The sequence below is a fragment of the Kryptolebias marmoratus genome, linkage group LG11 (assembly GCF_001649575.2).
Source record: "Kryptolebias marmoratus isolate JLee-2015 linkage group LG11, ASM164957v2, whole genome shotgun sequence".
In the NCBI taxonomy this organism is placed as follows: Eukaryota; Metazoa; Chordata; class Actinopteri; order Cyprinodontiformes; family Rivulidae; genus Kryptolebias; species Kryptolebias marmoratus.
In genome coordinates this window covers 5,181,111-5,206,984 of record NC_051440.1, presented here as the reverse complement: position 1 = coordinate 5,206,984, position 25,874 = coordinate 5,181,111, and the positions used below count along the sequence as shown (strand labels likewise).

At 39.6% G+C, this 25,874-nt stretch overlaps 1 protein-coding gene across 2 annotated transcripts in view; it reads left to right on the top strand.

The window, feature by feature from the left end:
• pik3c2a (phosphatidylinositol-4-phosphate 3-kinase, catalytic subunit type 2 alpha) overlaps positions 1 to 25,874 on the top strand; it is a 62,725-nt gene that overhangs the window by 34,852 nt on the left and 1,999 nt on the right. For both annotated transcript variants that reach the window (XM_025009744.1, XM_017432894.3), the window contains 29 exons: positions 240 to 400; positions 4,561 to 4,681; positions 5,597 to 5,708; positions 5,937 to 6,016; positions 6,597 to 6,660; positions 7,884 to 8,030; positions 8,124 to 8,157; positions 8,328 to 8,571; positions 11,070 to 11,192; positions 11,299 to 11,466; positions 11,662 to 11,776; positions 13,305 to 13,447; positions 14,738 to 14,929; positions 15,132 to 15,225; positions 15,374 to 15,468; positions 16,638 to 16,818; positions 16,912 to 17,016; positions 17,741 to 17,833; positions 18,061 to 18,190; positions 18,392 to 18,528; positions 19,770 to 19,939; positions 20,642 to 20,798; positions 22,169 to 22,278; positions 22,749 to 22,956; positions 23,066 to 23,190; positions 23,436 to 23,553; positions 23,632 to 23,713; positions 23,991 to 24,097; positions 24,197 to 24,322. In XM_025009744.1, coding sequence (XP_024865512.1) covers positions 240 to 400; positions 4,561 to 4,681; positions 5,597 to 5,708; positions 5,937 to 6,016; positions 6,597 to 6,660; positions 7,884 to 8,030; positions 8,124 to 8,157; positions 8,328 to 8,571; positions 11,070 to 11,192; positions 11,299 to 11,466; positions 11,662 to 11,776; positions 13,305 to 13,447; positions 14,738 to 14,929; positions 15,132 to 15,225; positions 15,374 to 15,468; positions 16,638 to 16,818; positions 16,912 to 17,016; positions 17,741 to 17,833; positions 18,061 to 18,190; positions 18,392 to 18,528; positions 19,770 to 19,939; positions 20,642 to 20,798; positions 22,169 to 22,278; positions 22,749 to 22,956; positions 23,066 to 23,190; positions 23,436 to 23,553; positions 23,632 to 23,713; positions 23,991 to 24,097; positions 24,197 to 24,322 — 3,742 coding nt within the window. The remainder of the gene's footprint in view (positions 1 to 239; positions 401 to 4,560; positions 4,682 to 5,596; positions 5,709 to 5,936; positions 6,017 to 6,596; positions 6,661 to 7,883; positions 8,031 to 8,123; positions 8,158 to 8,327; positions 8,572 to 11,069; positions 11,193 to 11,298; positions 11,467 to 11,661; positions 11,777 to 13,304; positions 13,448 to 14,737; positions 14,930 to 15,131; positions 15,226 to 15,373; positions 15,469 to 16,637; positions 16,819 to 16,911; positions 17,017 to 17,740; positions 17,834 to 18,060; positions 18,191 to 18,391; positions 18,529 to 19,769; positions 19,940 to 20,641; positions 20,799 to 22,168; positions 22,279 to 22,748; positions 22,957 to 23,065; positions 23,191 to 23,435; positions 23,554 to 23,631; positions 23,714 to 23,990; positions 24,098 to 24,196; positions 24,323 to 25,874) is intronic.

The following is a 25,874-nucleotide window of genomic DNA, read 5'->3' as shown; positions in this document are numbered from 1 at the left end:
CGTAAGAACTGAGGAATGACTGTGATGACGGACGGTTACATAGTGCAGGCGGGGCCTGTCACTTGTCGTCATCACGTCATCACGTCATTTGCCTAAAGGCGTGATTAAAGGTGTCTTCAGCCAGGACACGCGGGAGCGTGATATCCCATAGTACATATGTTGTACCGAGTGAATCGACTGAAAGAGAACAAGGTTTGACTTTCTTTCTATTGTGTTTCTTCTTTTATTCCCTCCTGCAGTCTGCGTTCCAAATTTACTCATGACAACGTTGCAACCAACCCCGGCTTCGTCCTCAGTCCTGTCATCGCCCAGAGGGACGGTGGAGGTGACAACAGCTGCTCTGTCAAAGTTTCTATTGAGATCTCTGAGTCTCAGCAGCCCGTAACCTTCACCTGTGATGGTAAGCATCAGACAAGAAATAAAGATCAACCATCATTTTAACAGTTGCACAGGGTGAAAACGTGCCAAATCAAACACACATGCAGCCAAATATTGTGCTTATAAGACTGTATATATCAGCTGTAGATAATGGACTTTACAATTAGCTTACTTCAGAAAATCCCTGTTACACATGTCTAAGTTAATATTTACCTTTCACAGAAAGGATTTCAGATAAAAGAGTTCTGTAGGAGAAAGAAGACAACCCCGGTAACCAAACCCATCACCCCTTCCTCACCTTAGTAGACATTTTTGTTTTCAGCATCATGGAAAGTATAGTTTGTATATCACGAAAATATACTCTGTACTGGGAAACTATTTTGGGAATAATGAACTAGGTTTTATTTTGTCCCTTAAATTCCATACTTTGGGGTTTGTTTGCTTTGTGTCTGGGTAGCTGCATTTGTCCAACCCCTCCTGAGTCACAAGATCGCCGCTGGGATTGAAATATTTGAGGCCAAATACACTTGAAGGTTTGTTTTTGATCTAACAATTTTGTCCTAACTGCGTAACCAAGTTCAGTACTGGATACCTGGGTCCAGCATCAGTTCATACCGTCTTTGTGTCAAGAATTTTTACAAACATTTCTGCTGTCAGAATTGATCTGGTCTGCACACAAAGTACATTTATTTACACAAACTCTGTCTCTGTGTGTGTAATACACTGTTCCACTGACCCAAACTCCTCTGAATAGGTCAATTCAACAACAATAAACTATAGGTAGTATATTCACTACTTTCTTTATGCTACATCCAAATTATACCTTCCAGGCTCACTGTGTTCACTCTTCGTTTAGTGTCTGAGTGTCAGGGTTGCTTTCTAGCTGCGTTTCTTTCTTTCCCATCACAATGTCCTTCTCCTTGTTTCCCCTTTCCTTCCCATGTTGTCAGCAGTGTGTTGACCCACATAGTTGATGTTTGGATTCCTCAGATAGGACACAACTCTGCTCTCAGAAAACAATGGGCCTCAGTTCTTGCTTGGCTAGAAGGAATAAAGGAAGATAGAAATGCTGCTTTTCTTTCATATATTTATTTTTCTTGTTCTTTCTTTCTTTTCTGACTGCAGCTCTTGTATTCTTCCACCTTTTCCATGTTTGTTTCCCAAGTTTTTTTCCTCTCTTGCTGTTTTGTCCTCAGTCTCTTGATTCTTATATTTCATTTTTTTTCTTTTTCAGAGTACTCATCAACATCATAATTGATGTCTTTCTTTCTGTTTTCTTATCTCATTTTCTCATGAAACGGGGAAGTAAACTGGGATATTTCTTCAGATGTAGAGACTAATGAATAAACCACAGTTCAGAAATGTTGGTTGGAATAACCTGAGATCGTTTTCTATTTTGAAGCTGAAAGGAATACAGCTGATTCGACTCTGGCTCGGTTGTGAGGATTCTTTGCATTCTGTGGCTGACGGGGGGGGAGATAAGAGGAGGGGGCAATGCATTAATGAAATGAAAAGAGAGCATGGAGAGAGGAAATGGGTGGGAAGAGTGTATAAGAAGAGCGAAAAAATAGTGAGAAAAATGAAACGAGACTAGATGTTGGAGACAGAAAGAAAGTAACGAGTTAAATTCATGGAGAGAATGTGGTAAACGTGGAGATAAAAACACAGATTGGATGCATGAATTGGCTCAAGTTATTGTCTGCAGCTGGAATATTGGAGCGACAGCGCCGCTGTTATGTTTCTTGTCTCAGAAATAAAGACACGGTCTCCCTAAAGTCTGTGCTTAATAAAATGCAAAGGTTAAACTTATTTGATTTTATCAAGAGATGTGTGAGTTTTGTAAACTTTTGGAATGATGCATTATTTGTGCTGAGGCACACATTTGTTATTTTAGTGTGACTGATCATTTGTTTTCACACGTGGGGTGTCATGCGGAAGCTTTTATAACATCTGCAATGCATAAAGACGGCATGGCTGAACCGATAAAGATAAGAGTGCATGAGATGCAGTCAAAATAAATTGCTGCACACCAAAGTAAATGCTGTGAATTGGGATTTAAAATTGTGTGTTTTTTGTCAGAGCCTGAGAAAGGCAACACCATGATCCAAAGCACTCAAATAACTCAATATAATAGTAATAAATTAAGAAAATTAAAAGTGCTGAAATGGCACAGTCAGAGGTTTTAGCTCAAGCCAGTTGAAGTCCTCTGTGGTTTGAACTTTCCAGACATTCTCATCATCTGAAAAGGTTTTGTTAGAAAGAAGAGTCCAAAATTCTTCTTCTTCATTATAAAAATGATTGCTGCAAAGAGAAGTTGGACAAGTTCTTAACTTTAAGGGTTCATCTGCTTCGTCCTGTTGGATCTGTAAATTATTACATTATTTTGTAAGAATTACAAAGTATCTGTGTGTTTTTAGTTCAGTCAGATCGTGTTTGTGTTTAATTAAGATTTAGATAAAGATCGAGCCACAGTTTGACTAATCAGAGCAGAATCACTTCTGATTTCTAAGGGTTGGGGTTGTGAGTTACAGCTCATCTTGATCAGAAATCCTGTCTGAAGCTTCTACTTTTTTTTTTTTTTTACAATATTATAACTTTATATTCTTGTTTTCTGTTTCCTGTGTTTGCTTCCATCAGTCTGTTTTTGACTGTAAGAAGCAGAAGTTTCTGTTTGCTCAGAGACACTGTGTAGTCGTCGCCATCTTTTTCACATCTTTACAGTGTTTGTCTTGTAGATTTAACAAGTGCTGAGTGATTTCTGGCCTCTCTCATAATGACTGCTGTGTGAGACTGATTGGATCCGGAGTCACAGATCGCACTGGTTATTGAATAGTTGTAATAGGTTTGTTTTGGATCCAGCTTTTCTTCTGATTTCTTAGGCATGTGTATGTTTATGTCAGGTTGACCATTTAATTTTTTTGGTCATGTGGGACCCTGCCATTCCCCAACTGTACGTGAAATAACGGAATGAATTGGAGGAAGTTTCTCCTCTTTTAACTTGTCTTTAGAATTGCTGTACTTTGCACTTTGATACCACCTTCGAATGCTCTCAGAGTTAGGCGTAGTCTTCCTAAGTATTTGGTCAGAAAACACCCATGTATCACATGAGCGCTGCTGGCACTGATCTAAGCCGTCAGAGAAGTCCCTCCATTCCTCTGAAGGGTGGTGGTCTGTTGTTGCTGGAGTCAAGGTGGTCTCTGCTGGGTCTGCCTGTGAAGTAACCTGAGCAAAGACTTAGTCCAAAGTGTCTGTGTCTGTTTCTGTCTCTGTTTGTGGATATTAAAGAGTGCTTAAAGCCTCTGCCGAAGCAGATAAACAGCAGAGTAATCTGCTTCGTGTCAGGTTACTCTCTCCACCTGGTCTTCTCCTGGACACATTAGTTATCAGTGGATACACAAACACACACAGGCCTGACCCCCTCATCTCTCAGTTTATATCATTACACAGCACTCCACTGTAATTCCTTTGATTTCAGAACATGCTTGTTTTGAATATAAAACATTTTGGGGTTTGATAGGAATTCTGATAAGATCTATGGCTGTTTTCACACCTGCAAAAGCAACAATATAAGAACTACAATGAAACGCTTTATTATTAGTATTGTTTTAATTTATTGGATTGTTACTGGTCCTCAAACTATCCAATGATCAATTGATTTTTTTTTTGTCTATCTAGCTATCAATATATAGATAGATACGTATAAATACACACACTATATTAATCCCATCCTGGGAATTTTTTTTCTTCAGCAACAGATGACAATATAATCAAACTGAAAAATGATAATCAAGTCAATGCAACAGATTGATTGACAATTATAAAATTGTACAAAATAAGATAAAAACTGTGCAAAAACACTTAAAATGTACAAATTTGATTTAAAATGTGCAGAAAACGGAGGCATCATTCATTGCGATCAGAGGTTCCAACACAAGATAAACACACAGCCCATCTCCAGGTGTTAAATTTGGTTTCAGTGCTTTGTTTGGATCTTGATGTGCTAATGTTTCATGTACCATCAGATTTTACTGATCTCATCGCTTCATCTCATTATCTACTTAATCTGGGCTCTCTTCTATTGGTAGCCATTTTTACCACTCCATCATCACTTTGCCTTTATCCCTCTCTTTTTTCCCTTCATCTTTGCATCTATATAATATCTATAATTTCTCTCCCCTCCAGTGAGTTCTCCAGTGGAGCTGTTGATCAGTCAGACTCTCTGTTGGGTCCACGATGATCTGGACAAAGTGGACTTCTCCACTTATTTGCTCAAAGTCTGTGGTCGAGAGGAGGTGCTGCAGAAGTGAGTATTTCCGCAACATTGACACCTGGGAAACATCTTTCTCCCACGGGAAATTAATAGTTTTATTTGTTTTCTTATGTTCTTGTCTCTCCCCTCCATCTCTGTCTTAGTCTGTCACTTTTATCTTGGCAGCCCCCTCATGTCCTGTACAAATAGGACTGGTTGATGTTTTTACACGTCTCCCTTCAACTTCCTTCACCACCTCTAATCTCAGATAAATGGGAATCGCCTAATAACGCCTAAAGTCTCCAGGAAGCCTAACTCTGCAGAGTTAGAAGTTTCATATTTAATCCTCCACTATTGGAGCTGTTAAGGGAATTAATATTTTATCATTTTGTGGAACTTGTCCTCAAAGCTTAACTTGAGCAAAACTTTTAATGCCCATACCATGTATAATTCTCATATTACATGAGCAAATCCAAAAATATGTGGTTAATTCTTGCAAAGAGATGTTTTGAAGTTTATTTTTGTTTTTAATAATATTCAAACAGTAAGTTTAGCTCTATAAATACAGTACACAAAGAGCCAATGTGTAAATAATAATTGGTACAGATGTTTTTAACAGCTGCATCTATGTTTTATTAATGATTATAGTAATGACTAACCTGCTGTGATGGAGTTTAGACGTGTGTAGTGTTGGCAAATTGAAAGACTTTGGGATTCAATCCAATGCTGGCAGATGTTTGACCCGAGACCATGGAGGTTTATTTGGGTCTAATTTTAGAGTCACTACATTTCCAGCTTTCTTTCGGAATATGTCTCTATAGGGTGAAATATTTTATTTCCCTAAGAATAAGAGATAAGAGGAATAATCCTCACTGACTAGTTACCTTTGCCTGCTGATAATAACTTCTAATTATTGTTCCTGACAAGTCTTGTTTTGTGTGACCCTTGTTGTTTTCCCCTGTGCCACAGTAAACACAGCCTGGGCAGCCATGAGTACGTCCAGAACTGCCGGAAGTGGGAGAACGAGATCACGTTACAACTTCTCTCTCACTCAACTATGAGGAGGGACTTGGCCCGCAGTGTAAGTCACTTTAACAAGTTAGATTATGAGCTCTTTGTAGGAGATTTTTATTTAACTGTTACGTGAGAAACGTCAGGTTTGCCAGAAAGATTCAGAAAGTTTGTCCCACTGCTGAAAATTGACAGAAGTTAATGTGCTATTAGTAAACTTTAGTTTTTAATTACGAGATGATAGGTCAGTCAGATTAAATGCTAGTTTGACAAATGGTTGCTTTTTGTTTTCTTTCAGGAAGAAGATGACAACTCTCGAATAGACTTGGAGAAGCATCTTGGCCAAGTGGATCGGCCTTTTAAGGAAAATGTCACAAGGTATCAGGGCTTTTCTCTGGTTGGGAGCGTTTATTTTTAACAAAGTCAGAAGCTTTTCTTGTAGAGGTATTACTGTATTTTAGCCCTGCAGGGCTTTTGTTTTTGATAAACCTTCTGTGCTGGTCTGATTACTCACACATTAAGGCATGTGAACACAGATATGTTTAGGAGAATGTGTGGACAGTTTGGTCCAGGATTTGTTTTGTTTCCTCGTGTTTCACGTGTATTTTATTGCAGGAGGTTTTTTTCTGTTCTCACAGCTTTAAATAGTTCAGTAGATCATTCAGGAGGCAGAAGATGTTACGTATGTTGTTGAGATTCACACTCATTTGTTGTGTTTATATTAATTCTTCGTTTCTGCATATCTGCAGTAGCACCATCTCAGTTCAAAGCAGTACACACATTTGCAAAAAGAGCTACAACACAACAATACTTACATTGTCCCACCTTCTGATGTTCTGGACATTTTATTTGGCAGGGGGGTGTCTGAAGCTAATCTGATCTGCACACGGTTGTGCTCTCACATGTGAATGCTCTAACATCTTTTGTGTGTTGTAAACAACATCTGTGTTTTTTGCAGACAAGGCCTTGCTGATTATTTGGAGGGTTATCACAATCAAGTCAACATCTGCTTACAAAATCAGGTACATGGGATCTCTGTACATGTCTAAAACTAAAAACAAAGAAAAAACTGAGAATACTAATGAGGGCTCTTGAATGCAGCTTTGAGGTGGATCAGGAAACCAAACTAAGCCATTGTTCAAACATAATTTTAAAGGGCTATTCCAGCCATTTTGAAGTGGGTTTTTGTGAAAAGGTTGTGTAGTTGTTGAACAACCTTATATTGGAGAATCAAAGTTTCTGTCCAACAAGTCTGACAAGGTAACAACTAATCCAAACTCGTGGATTGCTGCCATCTTAAAACTGCTTCAGTCTCAAGTTTCTTAGTGGTTTATGCTAAAGCTATTTTTAAAACATTTACACTGCCTTCAGTTTATCATTACAGGATTGTTTTTCATAGAATTATATGGGGTTTTTTTTTTCAATCTCAAATAGCAGAAGTAGCAGCAGTACTTTTCTGTTCACCTTGGGACACTTCCAGCACAAGTTTTTTTTTTTTTTTTACTATTTCTGTTGGAATACACATCTAATGAGAAATTGATGATGGTGTAGCAGTTTAAATAATAATGTTTGCATATGAAATTTCGAAGATTGGAGTTGTTTTAAACTGGTAGCGATCTGCTTTGGAAGAGGGTCCGCTTGGGTAAATCATTAACTCGTTCAGTACGGTCTGAGCAGACATATTTCCAAACTGGATTGTTACCATCTTAAAACAATAAAGTCATCTAAATTTCATTGAGGTTCAACAAAACGTAAGTTTTTAAAAACATTTACATTACTGTCAGATTTGCATTTTGCAGTTATTTCAGCTGAAATATTATAAAATTTCTGCTGGAATTGACCCTGGACTGCTCCAGAAGTGTTACAACAACCTACTGCTGCCACTGTTTATGCTTGGAAATAACCACAGACTTATATGTAAATAATCATAATGTGAAATTGACAGCAGTGGGAAGGTTGATAAAAGAGCTTTTCTATGAACTGCAACAAATGTTTTTAGATCGGAGTTGTTTTAAGATGGCAGCGTTCCACTTTGGTCTGCAAGTTGTTCAAAGAGCTAACTACAGCGAATAAGATAATCTTCATAACTTTTCCACAAACTGAACTATTGGCTGACCTGTCCCTTTAATCCCGATGAAGACATCAAGATTGACTAAAACCCTCTTTCTAAAAACCGTGCATTTTATTTTTTGCAGGAGGAGATTGTGTTTTTGAGTAATAACCTGCTCTATATGTCTGTGTCCAGAGCACCCAGTACAAGACGGTGGACCGGGTGGTCCAGTGTGTGAAGAACCTGTGCCTCGCTCTCGATGAGGTGGAGACTCAGGCCATTACAGAGGCTGTCAAAAGACTTCGTCACTCTGTCAATTTACCCAGGACACACTCACCCAAGGTGGGCTGTTGACTAGTACACAAACTAATTCATTCATAATGGTGTGGAAAAAAGATGATGTCATTTCTAAGACGAACGTGCATTGCTTTCTAGTTGGGATCCGCATCACCTGGTCAGTCATCAAACAGTAAGTTATGTTCACTCATGAAATTCACACATAACCTCCATTCAATCTGTACTATAAAAATGTATTTCTGAGGGTCTTTGCAGTTAAAAAAACTAACTTCTACTTCATTATATCATTATTATTTTGCTATCTCTACGTGCTCTCACATTGATCCCCCCCACTCCTGGCAGGTGGCTCCAGTCCTGTGGAGGAGAGCATTGCCTTGCTGACAAAGGCCGTCTACGACTTGGCCAAGCTCTACCTGCGCTCCTTCTGTCCCCCATCGGCATCGTTCAACTCCCCTCCTTCGCCCCAGGCTGCAGCTGACAATGAAGAGGTGGAGGGGAAGAGCTGCAAAGAAGCTTCTGGCACCACAGACCACCTTCAGTTTACTCTGTTCGCTTTGCACGGCATCCCAGGCAACTGGGTCAGCAGGTAAACACTTGGGCTAACACACTGCTGAACAGGGTAAATAGCAGAATAAAGGATGGGGTCACAAAACTGCTGTGTAAATGTTAATTACAATATTTTTAGGGGGAAAAAAAAAATGTCTTGACCCTTTACGCACGTGGACGTCTGTTTTTTTATCCAACTAGCCATCCATCCATCAATTTTCTCTACCCACTCTGTTATATATTATTCAAAACTTGGTTTGTCTTTTTTAATTTTCCACTTTCTTGTCAATAATTCAAATTTGGGTCAAAGATATCAGTATAAGGGTAGTAGTCTTTGTTGAAGTCTCACTGAATTCTGTATTTTTGACCAGCGTACCATGTGGCCATGTTTTGTGAAAACCAATGCTTATCTTTGTGTGCACGGGTTGCAAAACTGTATTCTAGGTCATGCAAGATATTTTTGTTGCCCACCTCCAACCACATTATATCTGCCTTGGCTTGTTTTGCACCCATCTGAGTTGTGGCCCCCATATTTTATATTTAATCTACTGGAGTACAGTTTTTTGAAATGAAGGTACCATAGGCAATTTTTCAATAAGTAATAGGATCGACATGGTTTTTAGACCAGAAAGTGTTTTCTCTCAGAGGTGAGCTCCCTCAGGAGACAACTCTCGCACTCTAGAGATAAGCTGAAGAAGCCCACAACAAAACTAAGGATTTGAGACGACAGCGATGACTCTGTGGCTATTTTGACAGATTCAGACTCCCAGAACAGGAATTGGAGACCCCCCTCGCAAATGCTGTTCACCAACTATTTGCAAACATTCACAGCCCAATAAAACATCAAAATAAGTAGCAACAATAATTTATTGATTAGCACCTCATCATACAAGCGAGTTCAGCTTTCTGCGATGCTATAATATTACAGCTTGATCTCTTGAGCCTTGCTATCGTAACACCGAGTCTGGTTTTCTTTTACTGGACAAACAGTTTTGGTGTGGCTCCCCGTGTCTTCTTTTTCCATGGCAGTGTCTCGTTTCACTCAGACTTTATCTCCTCTCTGTGTGCGGAGCAGAACTGAGCCAAGTTTTCCGTTCCCAGCTCTGTAACGCATCAGTGACGAAGATCGGCGACAAAACTCTTGCATATGTTTAGAAATTCTAACACTAAATGAAAGGTAACTTACATGCTATTATTTTTGGATTGAATTGCTGTGGGTTTAGTTTTATTAATGAGATGTAAATAATTTATAAATTATGGTGAAGCCCAACATCTTGATAGAGATGTTAATGACTGATTAAAAATAGGCTGTGTGCAATACAAAGAATACGGGTACTGCAGGTGTGGTTGTGAGAGCAAAACGGTTTCTAAAGTGGTCTTTTATAAAAATCTGTTTCACTCTTTTCCTTGGCAATTTTCTGGTCAGTCTTTGAGGCCTTCACAAAAAGACTAACTGCTTAAAAGCAGGCCTATTTACTCTGGCACAGCCTCTTCCTGCAGCTATTTTAAGCCAGGATTAAAATTTGCACCAATGACAGCCATTCCAAAGATGCCTCACACACACACACAAAAAAATATTTAGCTCCTCACTGCCCAAAGCCAGAGGGACACAGTGAGATCAGTCATTTCCTACCCAGATGAGAAGTAATACGTATCTGTTGTGGTGTTACTATAACGCTGCCTTATTGAGGTCTGAATGTTTAGCATTGTTGTGGCTCATGTGTTAGCCATCTGTTGCCTCACCACATTGCCAGCATGTGAGACAGCAGAATTAGTGGGGGGGCTGCCAGCACAGATGGCACGGAGCAGTGGACGGAGCCTGTTGGAGCGAAAAACGTGTATCCGATGTGCTGGTGTTTGTACACTCTGCTCACATGCACGGATCTGTCATCAATTAAAGCTGATGTTATTTTTAGGTTTAGGGAACAAAACAAATATCAGGGAGTTGCTTTCAGTGGGGAGTTGGGTTATCACATCAGGAAATATACATTTCATTGTTGCAACTAAACATTTTCTTTTCAATCCAGGATTTGTGAATGTAATTTACTGTATTGTTTTTGACATTCAACAGCTGCCTATTGGGAGGCGTTTTCACTTGTTGTAATGTTTGAAATTGTGTAACACCCTGATGTGAGGATTATAAATTGAAACTGTTAAGATATATAACCATAGACAGTTTACATCCTTCCTTAAACATGGCAGTCACTCTACCTACACAAGGGATTTTTGATCATTATTTTCAATGATTAGACCATGTTTTAGTTCTGTGTAGGCAGACTAAAACAACTATCATGCGTAATTAATTTGTCATTTTCATGAATTTGTTTAAACCTCTATTTGATACCATTCACATTTGTTTGTAGTTTTTATGGGTGGAAGGTGTAGAAGAACTTGTGACTTAACTATTTATTTTGGAACCTGCTTCAAACATCAGTGGTCTTATAGATTAAAATTGATCAGATCTTCTTGTTGCCAGTTCTGATGGTAGTTAATCTTAGACAAAAATTACCATTAGCATTGTTTGTTGTGTTCTTTCAGCTATGAGAAGTACTTCCTGATGTGTTCTCTCACCCACAATGGGAAGAACCTGTTCAAACCAGTTCATTCAAAGAGAGTGGGAACATACAAGAAGTTCTTCTACCACGTCAAATGGGATGAACTGTAAGTCCTATCTTTGATTTTCACATTTATATGTTGAATAAATGTTTTAAAGTCTGCTGTTATCGCTCTCCCTTCACACTACTGACTCCGTCTTTCTCCCTCCAAGGATTATTTTCCCCATCGCAGTGGCCGTGCTCCCACTGGAGTCCGTCCTGAGCCTGAGTCTGTTCGGCGTGCTGAACCAGAATGCCAGCGGCTCACCAGATTCCAACAAACAGAGGAAAGCTCCAGAGTTTCTGGGCAAAGTCTCCATGCCCCTCTTTGACTTCAGACGGTGAGGAGACCAGATCGGTTTAAAGAGGCTCTACTAAAATTTGTGTTTTACTTGTTTTGAACAATCTGAACATATCTTTGAGATTCATACACTCATAGGAATGGTATTAACACTTGTTTAATGACTGGGATATTTGTAACATTTCTTGCTCTGATTGTTTTTGTGTTACCATTACCATCTGGCTGGGTTTTATAGAGTACTCGCAGGAGGCACCAGGCTGTTGTGTCTGTGGACGTCTCCACAGGGAGCTTCTGTTGCTGGACCTACAAGCAGCTGCAGGAGGGTACCTACAGAAAGAATCATACTACAGGTTAGTCAAATGGTATTAGTATATACAGCAAAATGCTGTTAAAACGGATAATAAATTAATAGAATCAGCTGTTGTACTAAAAGCTCATCAGCGTGTCAGTGTAACTCTCCATATTGTAAATATTTGAAGACAAACATATTTTTTGTCCCTTTGAGCTTTGTGATGGAGAACATATGAATCGGATTTCTCAAACAGTAACTTGTTACTGTAACTGTTTGTTTTTTTTTCTTGGACTGACTCAAGATTTTCTGCTGAAACATTCCTTTTACACAGTTTTCAGTACTGATCAGGATTTTTTGCTTCTTACAGATCTTCTGCAAATACGTCAGGCACTTTTAACATCGATATTTGTTATGTTTAACCTTAACTGTGAAAAGTTGCAGGAGCAGCTCCGTTACCTTTATAAAGCCCATTTTGTATCCACCATAGGACCCCCTGGCTGTCTTACTGCCTAGAGGTCAGCATGACAGCCAGGAAGGACCTGGGTTCAAGCCCGGGTTGGGCCTGGGGTTCTTTCTGTGAGGAGTTTGCATGTTCTCCTCGTGTTTGCCTTGCGTTTTTTCCAGGTACTCCGATTTCCTCCCACAGTCCACGAACGTGCATGTTTACGCTGCTTTCAGGCCCAGGCCTCCATTAAAAAAGAGAGCTGTTAAATAAAGGTAAAAAAAAATCCCCTGACAAAATGCAGAAGAGATATACCAGACAAGAGCAAACCTGAGAGAGCATTGGAGGAACTCTACATCATTTGTTATTGATCACGTGAAATTTGTGGTCGTCAAACAAAAGGGGAAGCTCTTGGAGGCCTGAAGGACTAGTGGGAATTAGCACCTTGCTATGTTGGTTTCAGCCACTGACTAAAAACAACAATCTGTTTTTTGAGTGCAGGCTTGTCTGTGGTTGAGCTGAAAATAGACAGATTCTGGTTATTTGCCAAGCAATCAGCGCATCTGTAGTTATCTCTAATTTTAGTGTCCGCCTGTTTCTTTTTAACTGCTACATGCTCAACTCCACCTGGAGAGCATTAAGTTGCTTTCTAGCTGCAGAAAGGTATTTTTCACCAGGCAAACAATTTCTGATCTTCCCTATGTTTATTATTTTTCATCTTTTTCAGTTGTTTGTATGTGCAGCTGCAGCCTCTTTAATATTTAATGATGTGGCTGTCTTGTTGCTCCTTATATTGTTATATTGTCAGGCAACTTTAATTATCCATAACCAACAAACTTTTCTGGTGTCTTGTGACTTTGTTTTCTTTAATTACAGTCAAAATAAAACAAACCTCTACAAGGAAACATTTTTATAGCAAATTCAGTATTGAAGCCTTGCATTCTTGACACTTAGCTAATTATGCTACATTTCATAAATTGTAATGTACATGGAATCATTCTAAAGCAGAAAATGTTACTTTAGAACCTCAAGAAGTAAAATAACCCTGTTTTCAGTGATCTATGAAGTAACAAACAGACTGTGTTGGCAGCAGTCAGTCTTTTTCTTGGTTTAGTCCTAATGTAGGTGTTTTTGTTACCCACAGGTGGACTTTCCCAACTCTGCATTGGATGTTTTGTATGTTGGACCCAAGGCAGCCCCCAGTCCTGAGCCCCACACGCTGGAGGAGTTGGACCCAGACCTCAGACGGAAGCTGGAGAAAATCTGCAGCCGAGCCTCCAACTTTGGGTAGAAATTCATCTCGTCTTTCTAAGGCTGAAATAAAGACTGTAATATAGAAAGCAGTCTGATCAAATTAATTTTCCATCCTTCTGTTGCTTTCATCACATCAGTTGTAAAAGTTTGTCATGAAGGTTTTGTTAGCAGGAAGGACTTCAGGTTGAAATGCATTTAATGGCACTAAAGGTTGTGGTTCTTAGCCTGATTCGCAAAACAGATGTGTTGATAGTGTAAACAAAAAAAAGTAACTGGAGGCAAGTGCTGGATAGCATAACTTTTGCATAACTCAAATTTTGATAGATTTTAATTACAGGTTTTTTTTAATAGACCTACATCTTGGTTGGATTTGTAACAGCATTTCTAGCAAAATGTACCTGCAGGCGGCATTTTTAATTTTCTTAGACCACCCATAGGTCCATAGGTCTTAATAGGATTAGGAGGAGATTTTAAATTATACTACAGACTTAGCCACAGTTCCCCATAAACACCTGTAGCTTGTCTGCTCCAGAGTCGGTTTTCGTCCAGCTGCTTTAAGCCCAACTAAATGCTCTCTAATGCCTGCTGCCAGCCAAATCTCCTCTCCACACTGCCAACATCCAGAAGCCCAGAAGCCTCAGCTGGCACTGTAGCACAGGGCTCTCTCTCTCACTGCTCGTTTCCTCTCCTGTTCATTCATCTCAACAACTCCTGTGGTTTCAAAACCTGTAGAGCTGAATTTACTGATATGTTTCTTTAAAATCTTAAAGCAGAAATCCGACGCAGTTATAGGTTAAAATTCAGCCTCGGTACAGGGGTGTCCAGGGCTTAAGACCCTTCATGTTAGATAAAACAGACATACTTGAGTTTTATAATATTAGCACTGGTTGTATTTCTGGGCATGAAGTTTTAGATTTGTTTTAATTTCTTCTTTAATTAGTCTAGTTGTCCTCGATGTGAACTAATAACATGTCAGATCTCATTTTTTAGATTGACATGCATGTAATAACTACGCTGTCCTTTATTAGTCTGTAAAGCTCCTGTAATAGTATGACTTTTTTATTTCAGTGTACATAAACTGCAAAGGCTTTAGTACAAATGCTTTTATTCTGAAGTGGTCAGTATCAGTGTTTTTTCTGCTCAGTAAACTGTTTAGAGTTCCTTTGAAAAAAGCTTTTAGTTTGTTTTGATAATGTTAAACCTGAAGAGTAATCCTTAAAGAACAAGTCCCATTGAGTCAGGCTTATCTATTTTTTCCTTCTCTTTTATGCCAGCTAAACAATGCAGGGTTTTTTTGTTTGTTTGTTTTCTTGCTGCCTCCAGCCTGAAGCGGTCCGATCACCAGCTCCTTTGGGATCATCGGCTCCACTGTCGGCGGGACCACCCCAGCAGCCTTCCCAAAGTGTTAGCCAGCGCGCCCAGCTGGGACTGGGCCAGCATGGCTCACATTCACTCCCTGCTGCACCACTGGCCCACCCTGCCCTTAGTCACTGCACTGGAGCTGCTTGATTCAAAGTACACACTGTTCTCAGTACTTACGCATCAATTATATACTCTGTTTTACTGCACAGAAAATCTATAACGTAAGGACTGTGAAGTGTACACAGTGTGTTCTTATTGTTATAGATCTACCCAAAGTGTAGTATAAGTTGTCAGAGAGACACTAAGTAGTTGACTTTGTTTGCTGTCTGTCATGTGTTGATGTATATTTATGTAGGTTTGCAGATACTGAAGTGAGAAGCGTGGCTGTAAGTTGGATTGAAAAGAGCAGCGATGATGAGCTGGTTGACTACCTGCCTCAGCTTGTACAGGTATAACTAACGTCTCAAATGACTCATGCTGAATGCATTACCAACGTAAACAGCCTTTACATGTTGATGTACTGACATTTCTCAAGTTTTTAACCCCCAGTTTTTCTAACTTCAGTTCAAAATCACTTTCTTCTGTCGGCTCCTTCAGGCATTAAAGTTTGAGTGTCACCTAAAGAATGCGCTCGTTATGTTCCTGCTGTCCAGAGCTCAAGGCAACATTAACATCACCCACCACCTGTACTGGTGAGTCTGCAGCAGTGATGGAACACCAACAAAAAAACAAGTGCTTAAGGAGATTGTAAAGTGAATTTGTGTGATGTACATATGAGCAGTCAGTATCTTTCCTGCAGCAGAGAGCAGTCAGATTGATCCCAGTCTGGAGAAGAGGGAGTAGAGCTGGCAGTCACTCAGAGGACGTTTTTTTAGCACCTAAACAACTCAAAGCTCAAAAATTTCAGCGGTTCAAGCAAATGTTTTATTGGTTTACTGTGTCACGAGCCAGTCAGCTGAACAGCGTTTATGATGGCTGCTCAGTATGTTCTTACAACTTCCGTGGTCTAATCCCAAAAGAAAATAAAACTCATCTCATCATTAGCAAAACACTTTCAGCTGCCTCTGTCCTCTGCATGGTGTGTATAAACACGGTCGTTGTTCTGTTGAGGGAAAAAAAGTGTCAAAATAAACAATTAGTGGGAAATATAGTATTAGCTTAAAATGATATTAAATTTTTGAGGATTGAGTTGCTTTAGCTGATAGAAAGTGTTCTTTAGCTCTTTTTTGCTGATGAGCTGTTAGCTTGATTCCCTCCTGAGAATTTCTCCTTAAATCGTCTTAACTGAGATTTCTCTGACTGCCTTCTCCTGCAGATAAGATACTGACTCAGAAGTAAAGCACCAATTCTCACTTAGAAAAAAAACAAACTATGCTTCAAGCTAAATGACAAGTATCCAGAACATTTTGACAAGCATGGGTAAAGAATAAGGAAGTAATTAGCTCTTAGACACAGGTAAAGACCCTGTACTTTTCCAAAGAAGATGTTTTCATTGCTTTTGATGTCATTATTTAGAAAGGTTTTGACAAAATAATCCAATAAGGCTTGAGGCGACTTTTGAACATGGTACTTGTGCATGTTGAATCTTAATGGGTTTATCTTTGAGGTATTCTAACCGCAGTGTAACAATTTCTCTGTCGTTTTTTGTCATATAACACAAAGTCTATACTGTAAATCCTTTTGGTTATTTTTTGAAAAATCTTCCCTTCATATCAGGACTGAAGTTGTCTGTAAAGCACTGTTAATTTGTAGGAACCTGACAAACCTAACAAAAGTCAACTTCTTTTACGCTGAAAAGACTAAAGGTTAGCTAACCAGCAGGATTAAGGTGTAGTCGTTAAGATGTGTGTGATGGCTGCAGGCTTCTGAAGGACGCTGTGCAGGATTCGGCCTGGGGGCGGCGCTATGAGCAGGTGCTGGGGGCCCTGCTGTGCCTGTGTGGAAGCAAGCTGCGGGCGGAGCTGGACAAACAGACTCAGCTGGTCACTCTGCTGGGAATCGTAGCCGAGAGGGTCCGACAGGCCGCGGGATCTACGCGTCAGGTCAGTCTGCTTTCGTGCCACTCTGTTAAGCACTTGTTGTTGTTGTTTGTATGGAAAGTAATTTTTTTTTTTTTGGTGTTTGTGTGCGTTTAGGTCGCGCTCCAGGAGGGTCTTGAAAATGTTCAGAACTTTTTCCAGAGAAACAGCTGCCGGCTGCCTCTTAGCCCCAGCCTGGTGGCTAAGGAGCTAAACATCAAGGTACGTACAAAAAATAACAGAGAGTAACTTCAGTTTTTAATTATTGTTCATTATTGAGCTCAGATCAATACACCTGTCACACCTCACTGCAAATGTCTGATTCACAAAAGGCTAACTGTTGGTACAAACCCAGCGGAGAAGGAGACAACTTAGATCTAACTGAGCTTTTTTATTATTTTAAATGATTTTTGTTACAGATATTAAGATTTGTAAATGGTATCTCTGTAACATTTTTAGGTAGTGTAATATTACTTGGCTCAAGAAAGGAGATAACAGAAGTCTTTTATTAGTCTCTAGTTAATATTTCAGCTTCCTTTGTGGCTCAGCAGCCTGCAGGCATTAAGAAGTCAGCTACACTTTAATTAGTAATTAATCAGAGACCTCTCTGTGCTTGTTGTCTTTTTGTAATTCTCTGTTAGAGATAAATGCCATTTGAGTTTCACTTTCAAACAGCTACATCAGTGTGAGTTTATCAGACAGGTATCTTACTTGACAGATTCCTGTCTGTTGAACTCGACACTCAAGAATTTAATATTATCATCCATATCAATAAATGATAACACTTACAACAATGCTACATAATTATTAATCGTTTCTAGCTTAAGTACCTGCTTGATTAAAATAAATAAATAAAGGAACCAAACATCAGAGCTAGAAGTGTTACTGAAAGAAAGTATGAGTGCAGTGTATTATTGATAAAATAATATTGCTCGTGTTTTTGTAGGCCTGTTCCTTCTTCAGCTCCAACGCAGTTCCCCTCAAGCTGGCCCTGGTCAATGCCGACCCTCTGGGAGAGGAGATCAATGTCATGTTTAAGGTGATGGAAAATGCTTAAAAACTTATCGCACTTGCAGTTCTTGTGTGTCTGACACAAACATGCTCCATTAGTTTGAAGCCAGGAGATGTCATCAAGTTCAGTTCAACAAACCTTTTCCCTGTATCTCATCTGCACACGGCTCCCCCTGGTGGCTGAATTTGAAGTCAGCGATTAGCTCTACTCTGCCTGTGTTTTCTGTCTCCTCAGCTTGCCTGCTTTTGTTTCAGGTGGGAGAAGATCTGAGGCAGGACATGCTGGCTCTTCAGATGATTCGCATCATGGATCGCATCTGGCTGCAGGAGGGGCTGGACCTCCGTATGGTCAACTTTAAGTGCATCTCCACCGACAAGGATAAAGGTAACTGGAGCCACACGTTCAATGTAAAAACAGATGCTGACATGAAATTTAAACAGCTCTGAGAGAATTATGAATTCATACAGTTACTTGTTATTTAACAGATTTGTTATTAATTTTTATGCGTTTATTTTTATTGACATAGAGCAATCCCACAAAAAAGAGTTGTAAGATTATATTTTTTGGCTCTCTGTGTGCGTTTAGGTATGGTGGAGCTGGTGCCGTCCTCTGACACGCTGAGAAAGATTCAGGTGGAATATGGTGTAACTGGATCTTTCAAAGACAAACCTCTGGCAGAATGGCTCCGCAAATACAACCCTGCTGAGGATGAATATGAGAAGGTACACACAAAGATCATTATTGTACTTAGACTTATAAAAACAAATAGTTGAGGAACCTTCACTCCAACTCAGCATATTGTGTTGAGAATGTTCTTCTGTCAGTCTTTTTAACAAATTATGATGTAATTCTGGGGGGAAATGCTGAAACATTTTGTCAGTTTCTTCAGACTTACGACACACAGTTAAACAGCAAATAATTTGACTTTTGGAAACTTAAAACCTTTGACCCTGAATGTTTACTGCAGAAAGTCTTAACCTAATCTATAGTTTGTATTTTATTTATTTAAGCCCTTGTTTTGCAGCCAGTGTTGTGCAGGTACATGACAACTTAAAGATCAGTTCAGAGACTCAAACTCATAGTCCTGAAATAAACTCGACAATGAGAAAAGGCAATTTTAATTCTTATAGATGACATAATGCATCAATGTGCATGTTTTTATCTTCACTGTGTACTGTTTGATTTCTAGTTATTTAAGAACATATAATTATTATTTTTTATAGCTCCTTTCATCTGACCTAAAGTTGTTTAACTTAAAGAACTAGACTAAAAGAAAACACTGACGAGTCAGCTCAGAGACTGGTGAGAAAAAGTTTTGTTAGGCTGGAGAATAAGTAAAACTGTACTAGTTTCATCTGTTTGCTTGTCTCATATTCTTTGTCTTTACATTACATATACAGTGTCTTAAGATGGCCAAAATGCAAATAAAGCTTCTTTCATTCGCCTAATTTTCTGTTTTTGTTTGTCAGAAAGCAAAAAAGTTTTGTAATTAGGACTGAATATTGGCTTATTAAGATTTCAAGGAAACCTTCACTCAGACATATTATAGACATCAGTGCTGTTATTTCAGCTGTACTTACAAGTTTGATGATCACAGATAAAAGTTAGAAACACCACAGTGTCTCAGAGTTTGTCTCCTGGCTGCTACCCTTATACTCCTCTCAGTGCACTCTGAGATCTGGACTCACACTGTGGCTGGAGTACACTTGGCGGGGTGCACTGCTGCAAGCCAAGTTTTAAAGGTTTCAGCATGAGCTTCCTGTTTTTGTAGTTTAAAGCAAGAAGAAAAGCCATACAATTTATCATTAGATCCCAACAATGATAGTAGTACTCAGACGTTACTCGGAGCTTGTTAAGTTCAAAGTTCATAGACATTAAAACGTCTCACATGAACTCTCATTTCAGTGTGTTCTGTTTGTGGCCAGCCTAAATGTGCTCTCTCGCCTGTCCACCATCTTTGTAGGCATCAGAGAACTTCATCTACTCCTGCGCCGGCTGCTGCGTTGCAACCTACGTCCTTGGCATCTGTGATCGCCATAACGACAACATCATGCTGCGCTCCACTGGTCACATGTTTCACATCGACTTTGGCAAGTTCCTGGGTCACGCCCAGATGTTTGGCAGCTTTAAAAGGTAATTATGAGATCATTTACGCTTTAGTGCGCTTGGTTTGGTATCAGTGTTTGAAGGTTTTTTTTTATCAGGGTGGACCAGGAAATTGTCTTTTTGTTTTATTACAGTCTTGTCAACACAGTAAGTGAAAGGTCGTATTTCCTGATTGTAAAGGAAAATAATATTTACAACAGAATTGTACATTATCCTACATTTTGTATTAAACTTTAATGAAACATTGGACATTTTACCACATTTAACACTTTATAAATGTTGAAGTGGTTCAAAATATATAACCACTTAAACATTTAGAACCCTTAGAATTTGGAGCAAAGTTTAAATGTCTGCATCACCTTCAAGTAATTATTTAAATATTGACATAAATTTTCTCATACTGCAGAGCAGAATTATCTGATCTGTATAATACTGCAGTCTGGTATTTAAAACTCAGTATGATGTAACTCTCTGACACTCAAACAATCCTCACTTCTTTTTTGGGTCACTGAATCTCAGGTGCGGCAGGATTAATGAATGTTTTTAGACGTGGCCTGTTTCTTAACTGCATCATCCACACTCTAAGTACTTTTTGGCTTTTAAGAAAGGAATCGCATTGACTTTTTTGTTAGAGGTTTCTTTGTTTAGACTTTTCCTGTAGCTTCTCATCAAGCCCTTGTAGGATTCAGAGTCAAAATCTTCTTCCCGTTCCTCCTCCTCACCCCTCAGAGACCGAGCGCCTTTCGTTTTGACCTCCGACATGGCGTACGTCATCAACGGAGGCGAACGTCCCACCAGTCGCTTCCAGCTGTTTGTAGATCTCTGCTGCCAGGCCTACAACCTCATCCGCAAGAACTCTGGGCTTTTCCTCAACCTGCTGTCTCTGGTGAGGCGGAGCGTACACACACACAAAACATATTCACACATCCTGTGTGTGTGTATGCACAGAGCAGGGATACACAAGGCAGCTCTAGTTGGTTGTGCATATAAATAGAATATGAAATGATGCTGTTTCTCACAAGAGTTTGAGTCAAAGTTGTATTTTGAGAATTTCTCAAATGCTTGAGTTGTTTACATGGAGCTGTGGGGGGAGACTTTTGTTCTGCTGCTTAAGCTTTTTTTTAACCTTCTTATAAAGTGTCTAGTTGGCTTTATTTTGCACCTGCAGGGGCCAGAGGAACAAATATACAAGCCAGGAGTTGCTCTTTCATAACATAATAAATCAGTGCTTCCTCACTGTCCTAGAAATGTCTGTTTATAGAATTCACTACAGCACAAATGGGTTTTAGATATGTTTTTGAAAATAATCACTTCTTTTTTAATATGTTTACAAGGAGACGAGTATTCACTTTATTACTGTCTGCCCCCGCAAGCCATAGTGTTGAGAAATGTAACTCTCTTACATTCTGTTCAACACCAAAACACCTGTAACTCGGTCAGTTTTACAGATATTGACCTTAAAATTGGTGTGGTAGTAGCTGAGACTGATCCCCAACACATATTCTGGGCTCTGACAGATTACAGAAGATCTTTGGTAAACTGTTTCTAATAACTCTTTAGAGTTAACTGTTTTTTAGCAAATTATCTCTTACTGGACAAATTTTACTGACACTAAAGTTATCAAGTGATTAACTTTTAGAGTTACTTGAATTCAAGATGGCCACAGCTAATCAACTTTAACCAATAGGAATATGACTATAACTCAGCCAGTTTTACAGATATTGAACTAAAATTTGACGTAGCTGAGAGTCATTCACAGAACAGACTCTGAGTGGGACATCTTGTGATGTTGGGTGATATCACATGACATTATTTTCAAGGTTTGTTTAAAACAGCTCCATCTTTCTCAACCTATGATGATCTTAGTTTAAAACTGGCATGAAAGGCAGAAGGCGATATACATTCCTTCAAGGAAAGCTTAGCTTTTAGTATTATATATGCCTGAGGTAGGCGGTCCTGGTCCTCAAGGGCCACCATCCTGCATGTTTTACTTGTTTCTCTGCTCCAACACACCTGCTGTGAATCAATAGGTGATTAACAGGCTTCTGTAGAACATGAAGAAGTCATTTAACCACTGAATCAGGTGTGTTGGAGCAGGGAAACAAGGAAAACATGCAGGATAGTGGCCCTCGAGGATCAGGGTTGGAGACCCCTGATGTATGCAGTAGTATGCCTTGACTTTTTGTGACATTTTGAACAATTCAGAAACTAATTCGTTCATTTATGTCTTCAAATGGTTTATTGTTGTGCTTGTAGATGACGTCGTCAGGCCTACCAGAGCTGAGTGGCTCTCAGGATCTGAAGTATGTGTTCGATGCTCTGCAGCCCCACAACACAGACGCTGAGGCCACCATCTTTTTCACGAGGTAAATGTTTCAACTTGTTCTTACAACCCAAATGATGGACAAAAATCTCTCTCTCTGCTTCTGTCTCTACTTATAAAATATTTAAATATATAAACTTCTCACTGACTGCTCCCCAATGTTTTTTTTAGTCCCTCTATATTTAGTCTTGTGTGCACAGCTTTTATTTTTGATCAGACTCAATCGAGGACAGTTTGTTTTTGCTTGTTGGGAACTCAGAATCCACCAGATGGCATCATGAACAGAGGGAAGAACAGCAGCTGTCTCACACTACTGCAACAAACCATAAACAGCATTATGGTTATTTTGAGTCTAGTAAAACTGGACAGAAAGTATGACACATGACAGAAAATAAGTTTTATCGCAGTGTTTTTACAATTGTGGCTCAAAACAGCTCATTGACATTTGACTCATGTCTTTTCACGCTGGATTTCACTTCTCTGTTTTCCCTGCCGTTCTCCTCTCCTCCACAGGCTGATAGAGTCCAGTCTGGGAAGCATCGCCACCAAGTTTAACTTCTTCATCCACAACCTTGCCCAGCTGCGCTTCTCTGGCCTCCCTGCCAACGACGAGCCAATCCTGTCTTTCTCTCCCAAGACGTACACTATGAAGCAGGACGGGCGCATCGTCCACGCCTCCATCTTCTCCTTCCAGAAAAGATACAACCCTGACAAACACTACGTGAGTTCCACCAACTGGGTTTTATTCAACTCAGGCTCTATTTCTCATGTTCTATCTCCTATCAGGGTTAAACTAAACCAGATCTCTTTTGTCTGATTTTACTGAGCAGACCTACGTGGTGAGGATCCTCAGGGAAGGTCAGAACGAGCCTCAGTTTGTTTTCCGCACTTTTGACGAGTTTCAGGAGCTTCACAATAAACTCACCATCCTTTTTCCTCTCTGGAAGCTCCCCAGGTAAGACCTCTCCTCTACCTGTACTCCTCAGGGCTTTATAATCTACTTATTCTACCCTTCTAATAGAAAAATTAGAGGTAGCAGGTTTGTCTTAAATCAAATAATTAACAAATTGTCATTTATTAATCAATACAACTCTTAACTTTAAAAATCACTTAAAATCTGCTTTTGTTACAGGCTTGAATGTTGCATTATTATTTTTTAATTAACAAATTCTAAATGATGACGTTTCTTTTTATTTGAAGTTTCCCTAACAAAATGGTGCTCGGTCGCACCCATATTAAGGAAGTGGCAGCCAAGAGGAAGTTGGAGCTCAGCAGCTATGTGCACAACCTGATGAGATGCTCCGCAGAGGTCACACAGGTAGAACAAACAAACACACCTGGCCTCCTGTTTACACAGCAAGTGATTGTTGTTTAAGTAACCTGTTTTTTAACCTAGTGCGACCTGATCTACACCTTCTTTCATCCGATCGCTCGAGATGAGAAGACAGAGGGTTTAGAGACCGCGCCCAGAGCGCCCGGTAAATACCTGCATGCCTCTGTCTCGTTCTTCACGTGTTTGGCGTTCCATTAAAACTGCGTCTGGTTTTGCTTTCTTTTCTGTGCCTCGTCTCGTGACATGAGGCTGTCTAGATTGAATGTTGATAATCCTTGAATTATTTTTTTGTCAACGATGACACTTATTTGAAATGGATAAAAGGGGTATTACGCAATTATGTCAGCTTCTCATGCTGAAATGTCTGTGTTAAATTATTTGTTATATTCATGGGTGTGATGTGTGGTCTTTGACTGTTACAGAACCTCCGCTGAGTCCAACCTCGGGTCGGGTGGAAGGAGAAGTGAAGCTTTCCATCTCGTACAGGAACAGCAATCTATTTATCATGGTCATGCACATCAAAGACCTGGTAAACACAGAAATAATCAAACGCACATCCCGAGCCTCTTTATAACCAGATGGATGGTGTTGCTTTGTTAGTCGGATCATCTGTTGTTTCTGGTTTCAGGTTTCTGAAGAAGGAACAGATCCAAACCCGTACGTAAAAACCTACCTGCTTCCAGACCCACACAAGTCCTCCAAACAGAAGACAAAGATCACCAGGAAAACCAGGAACCCCACTTTTAATGAGATGGTCTGGAAGCACTTCTCTACATTTATATTTTTATTTTTTAATACATTATTTGTGTTCATTTAGAGAAGCTTTAGAAAGTTATCAGACTTCACCTTTTGTAGTGTTATGTAGCATCCTGATGCTAAAATCATAAAAAAATACATTATTCTACACTCAGTACTCTATAATGACAAAGTAAAAACAGACTTATAATAATTTGTACATTTATGAAAAAAATACACGGAAATATCACAGTTCAATAAGTATTTAAGATCCTTTATTTAGAACTGAATTGATGCACCTTTGACAGCAGGTCCAGCCTTGAGTCTTTTTCGGTTTGATGCAACAAACTTTGCACGTCTGATTTGGGGGATTTTCTTCTTAAAATCCTCTCAAACTCAGTCCAGTTGAATGGGTTCTGCTGGTGGAGCCATTTTCAGGTCTCTCCAGAGATGTTTGATTCAGTTTAAATCAGGACTCTGGCTGGTCATTCAGAGTTGTCTGTAAGCCACTCATTTTGTCTTCACTCTGTGTTTGGGGTCGTTGTCACGTTGGAAGGTGAACTCTCAGCTCAGTCTGAGTTCCTGAGCTAAGGATATCAGGTTTTAATTGACGATATATATTCAGCTGAATCTGATATGTATTCAGCTTCAGCATATATATTCAGATATATATGCTGCCACCACCATGCTTCACTGTGGAGATAGTGTTTGACAGCTGATGAGCAGTGTCTGGTTTCTCCTTGAATTTAGTCCATACAATTCAGGGTTGGTTTCATCAAACCAGGGTATCCTGTTCCTCACAGCCTGAAAGTCCTTCAAGCTGCTTTTGAGTTTCTTGCACTGAGGAGAGGTTTCCATCAAGCCATTCTGCCAAAAAGCTCAGCTCTGTGGAGGTCTGCAGTTATACTTGACCTTCTGGAGCTTAGTCCCATCTCCATGCAGGATCTCTGACGATCACAGGTTCCATCAGGTTCTTGGTCACCTCTCTCACTAAGACCCTAACCCCTGACTGCTCAGTGTGGCGACCAGCCCTTGGAAGAGTCCTGGTTGGGCCAATCTTCTTCTGTTTGAGATTTATGGAGCCCACTGAGCTCCTGGGAACTTTCTGGGCAGCAGAAATATGTTGTAGCCATGTAACATTCCTGTCTCTGAGCTCTGCAGGCTCAGGGTTTCTGCTTTGAGTGTCAGCTAGAAGTCCTTCTGTAGAGAGGTGTGTGCCTTCAATGTCCGATAAGTTTAGTTTACCACAGGTGGACTCCGATCAAGGTGTAGAAACCTCTCAGCAGGGATCAAGAGGAATGGCAGGAACCTGAGATAAATTTCAAGTGTTGTTGCAAAAGGTTTGAAAATGTGAAATATTGCAGTTTTAGTTTTGAATCAGCCAGCATACAAAATTGTATAAAATTCTGTTTTAATTTTGTCATTAAAGAATACAGAGTGTAAATTATTGAGAACAAAATAAATTGATTGTAGCAACATAAGAATGATTAAAAGTGAAGAGGGTCTGAATAGTGTAATCTCCAAAAGTTTTTAGTTTTAACAAGTACAAATAATGACTTAGAAAGTTAACA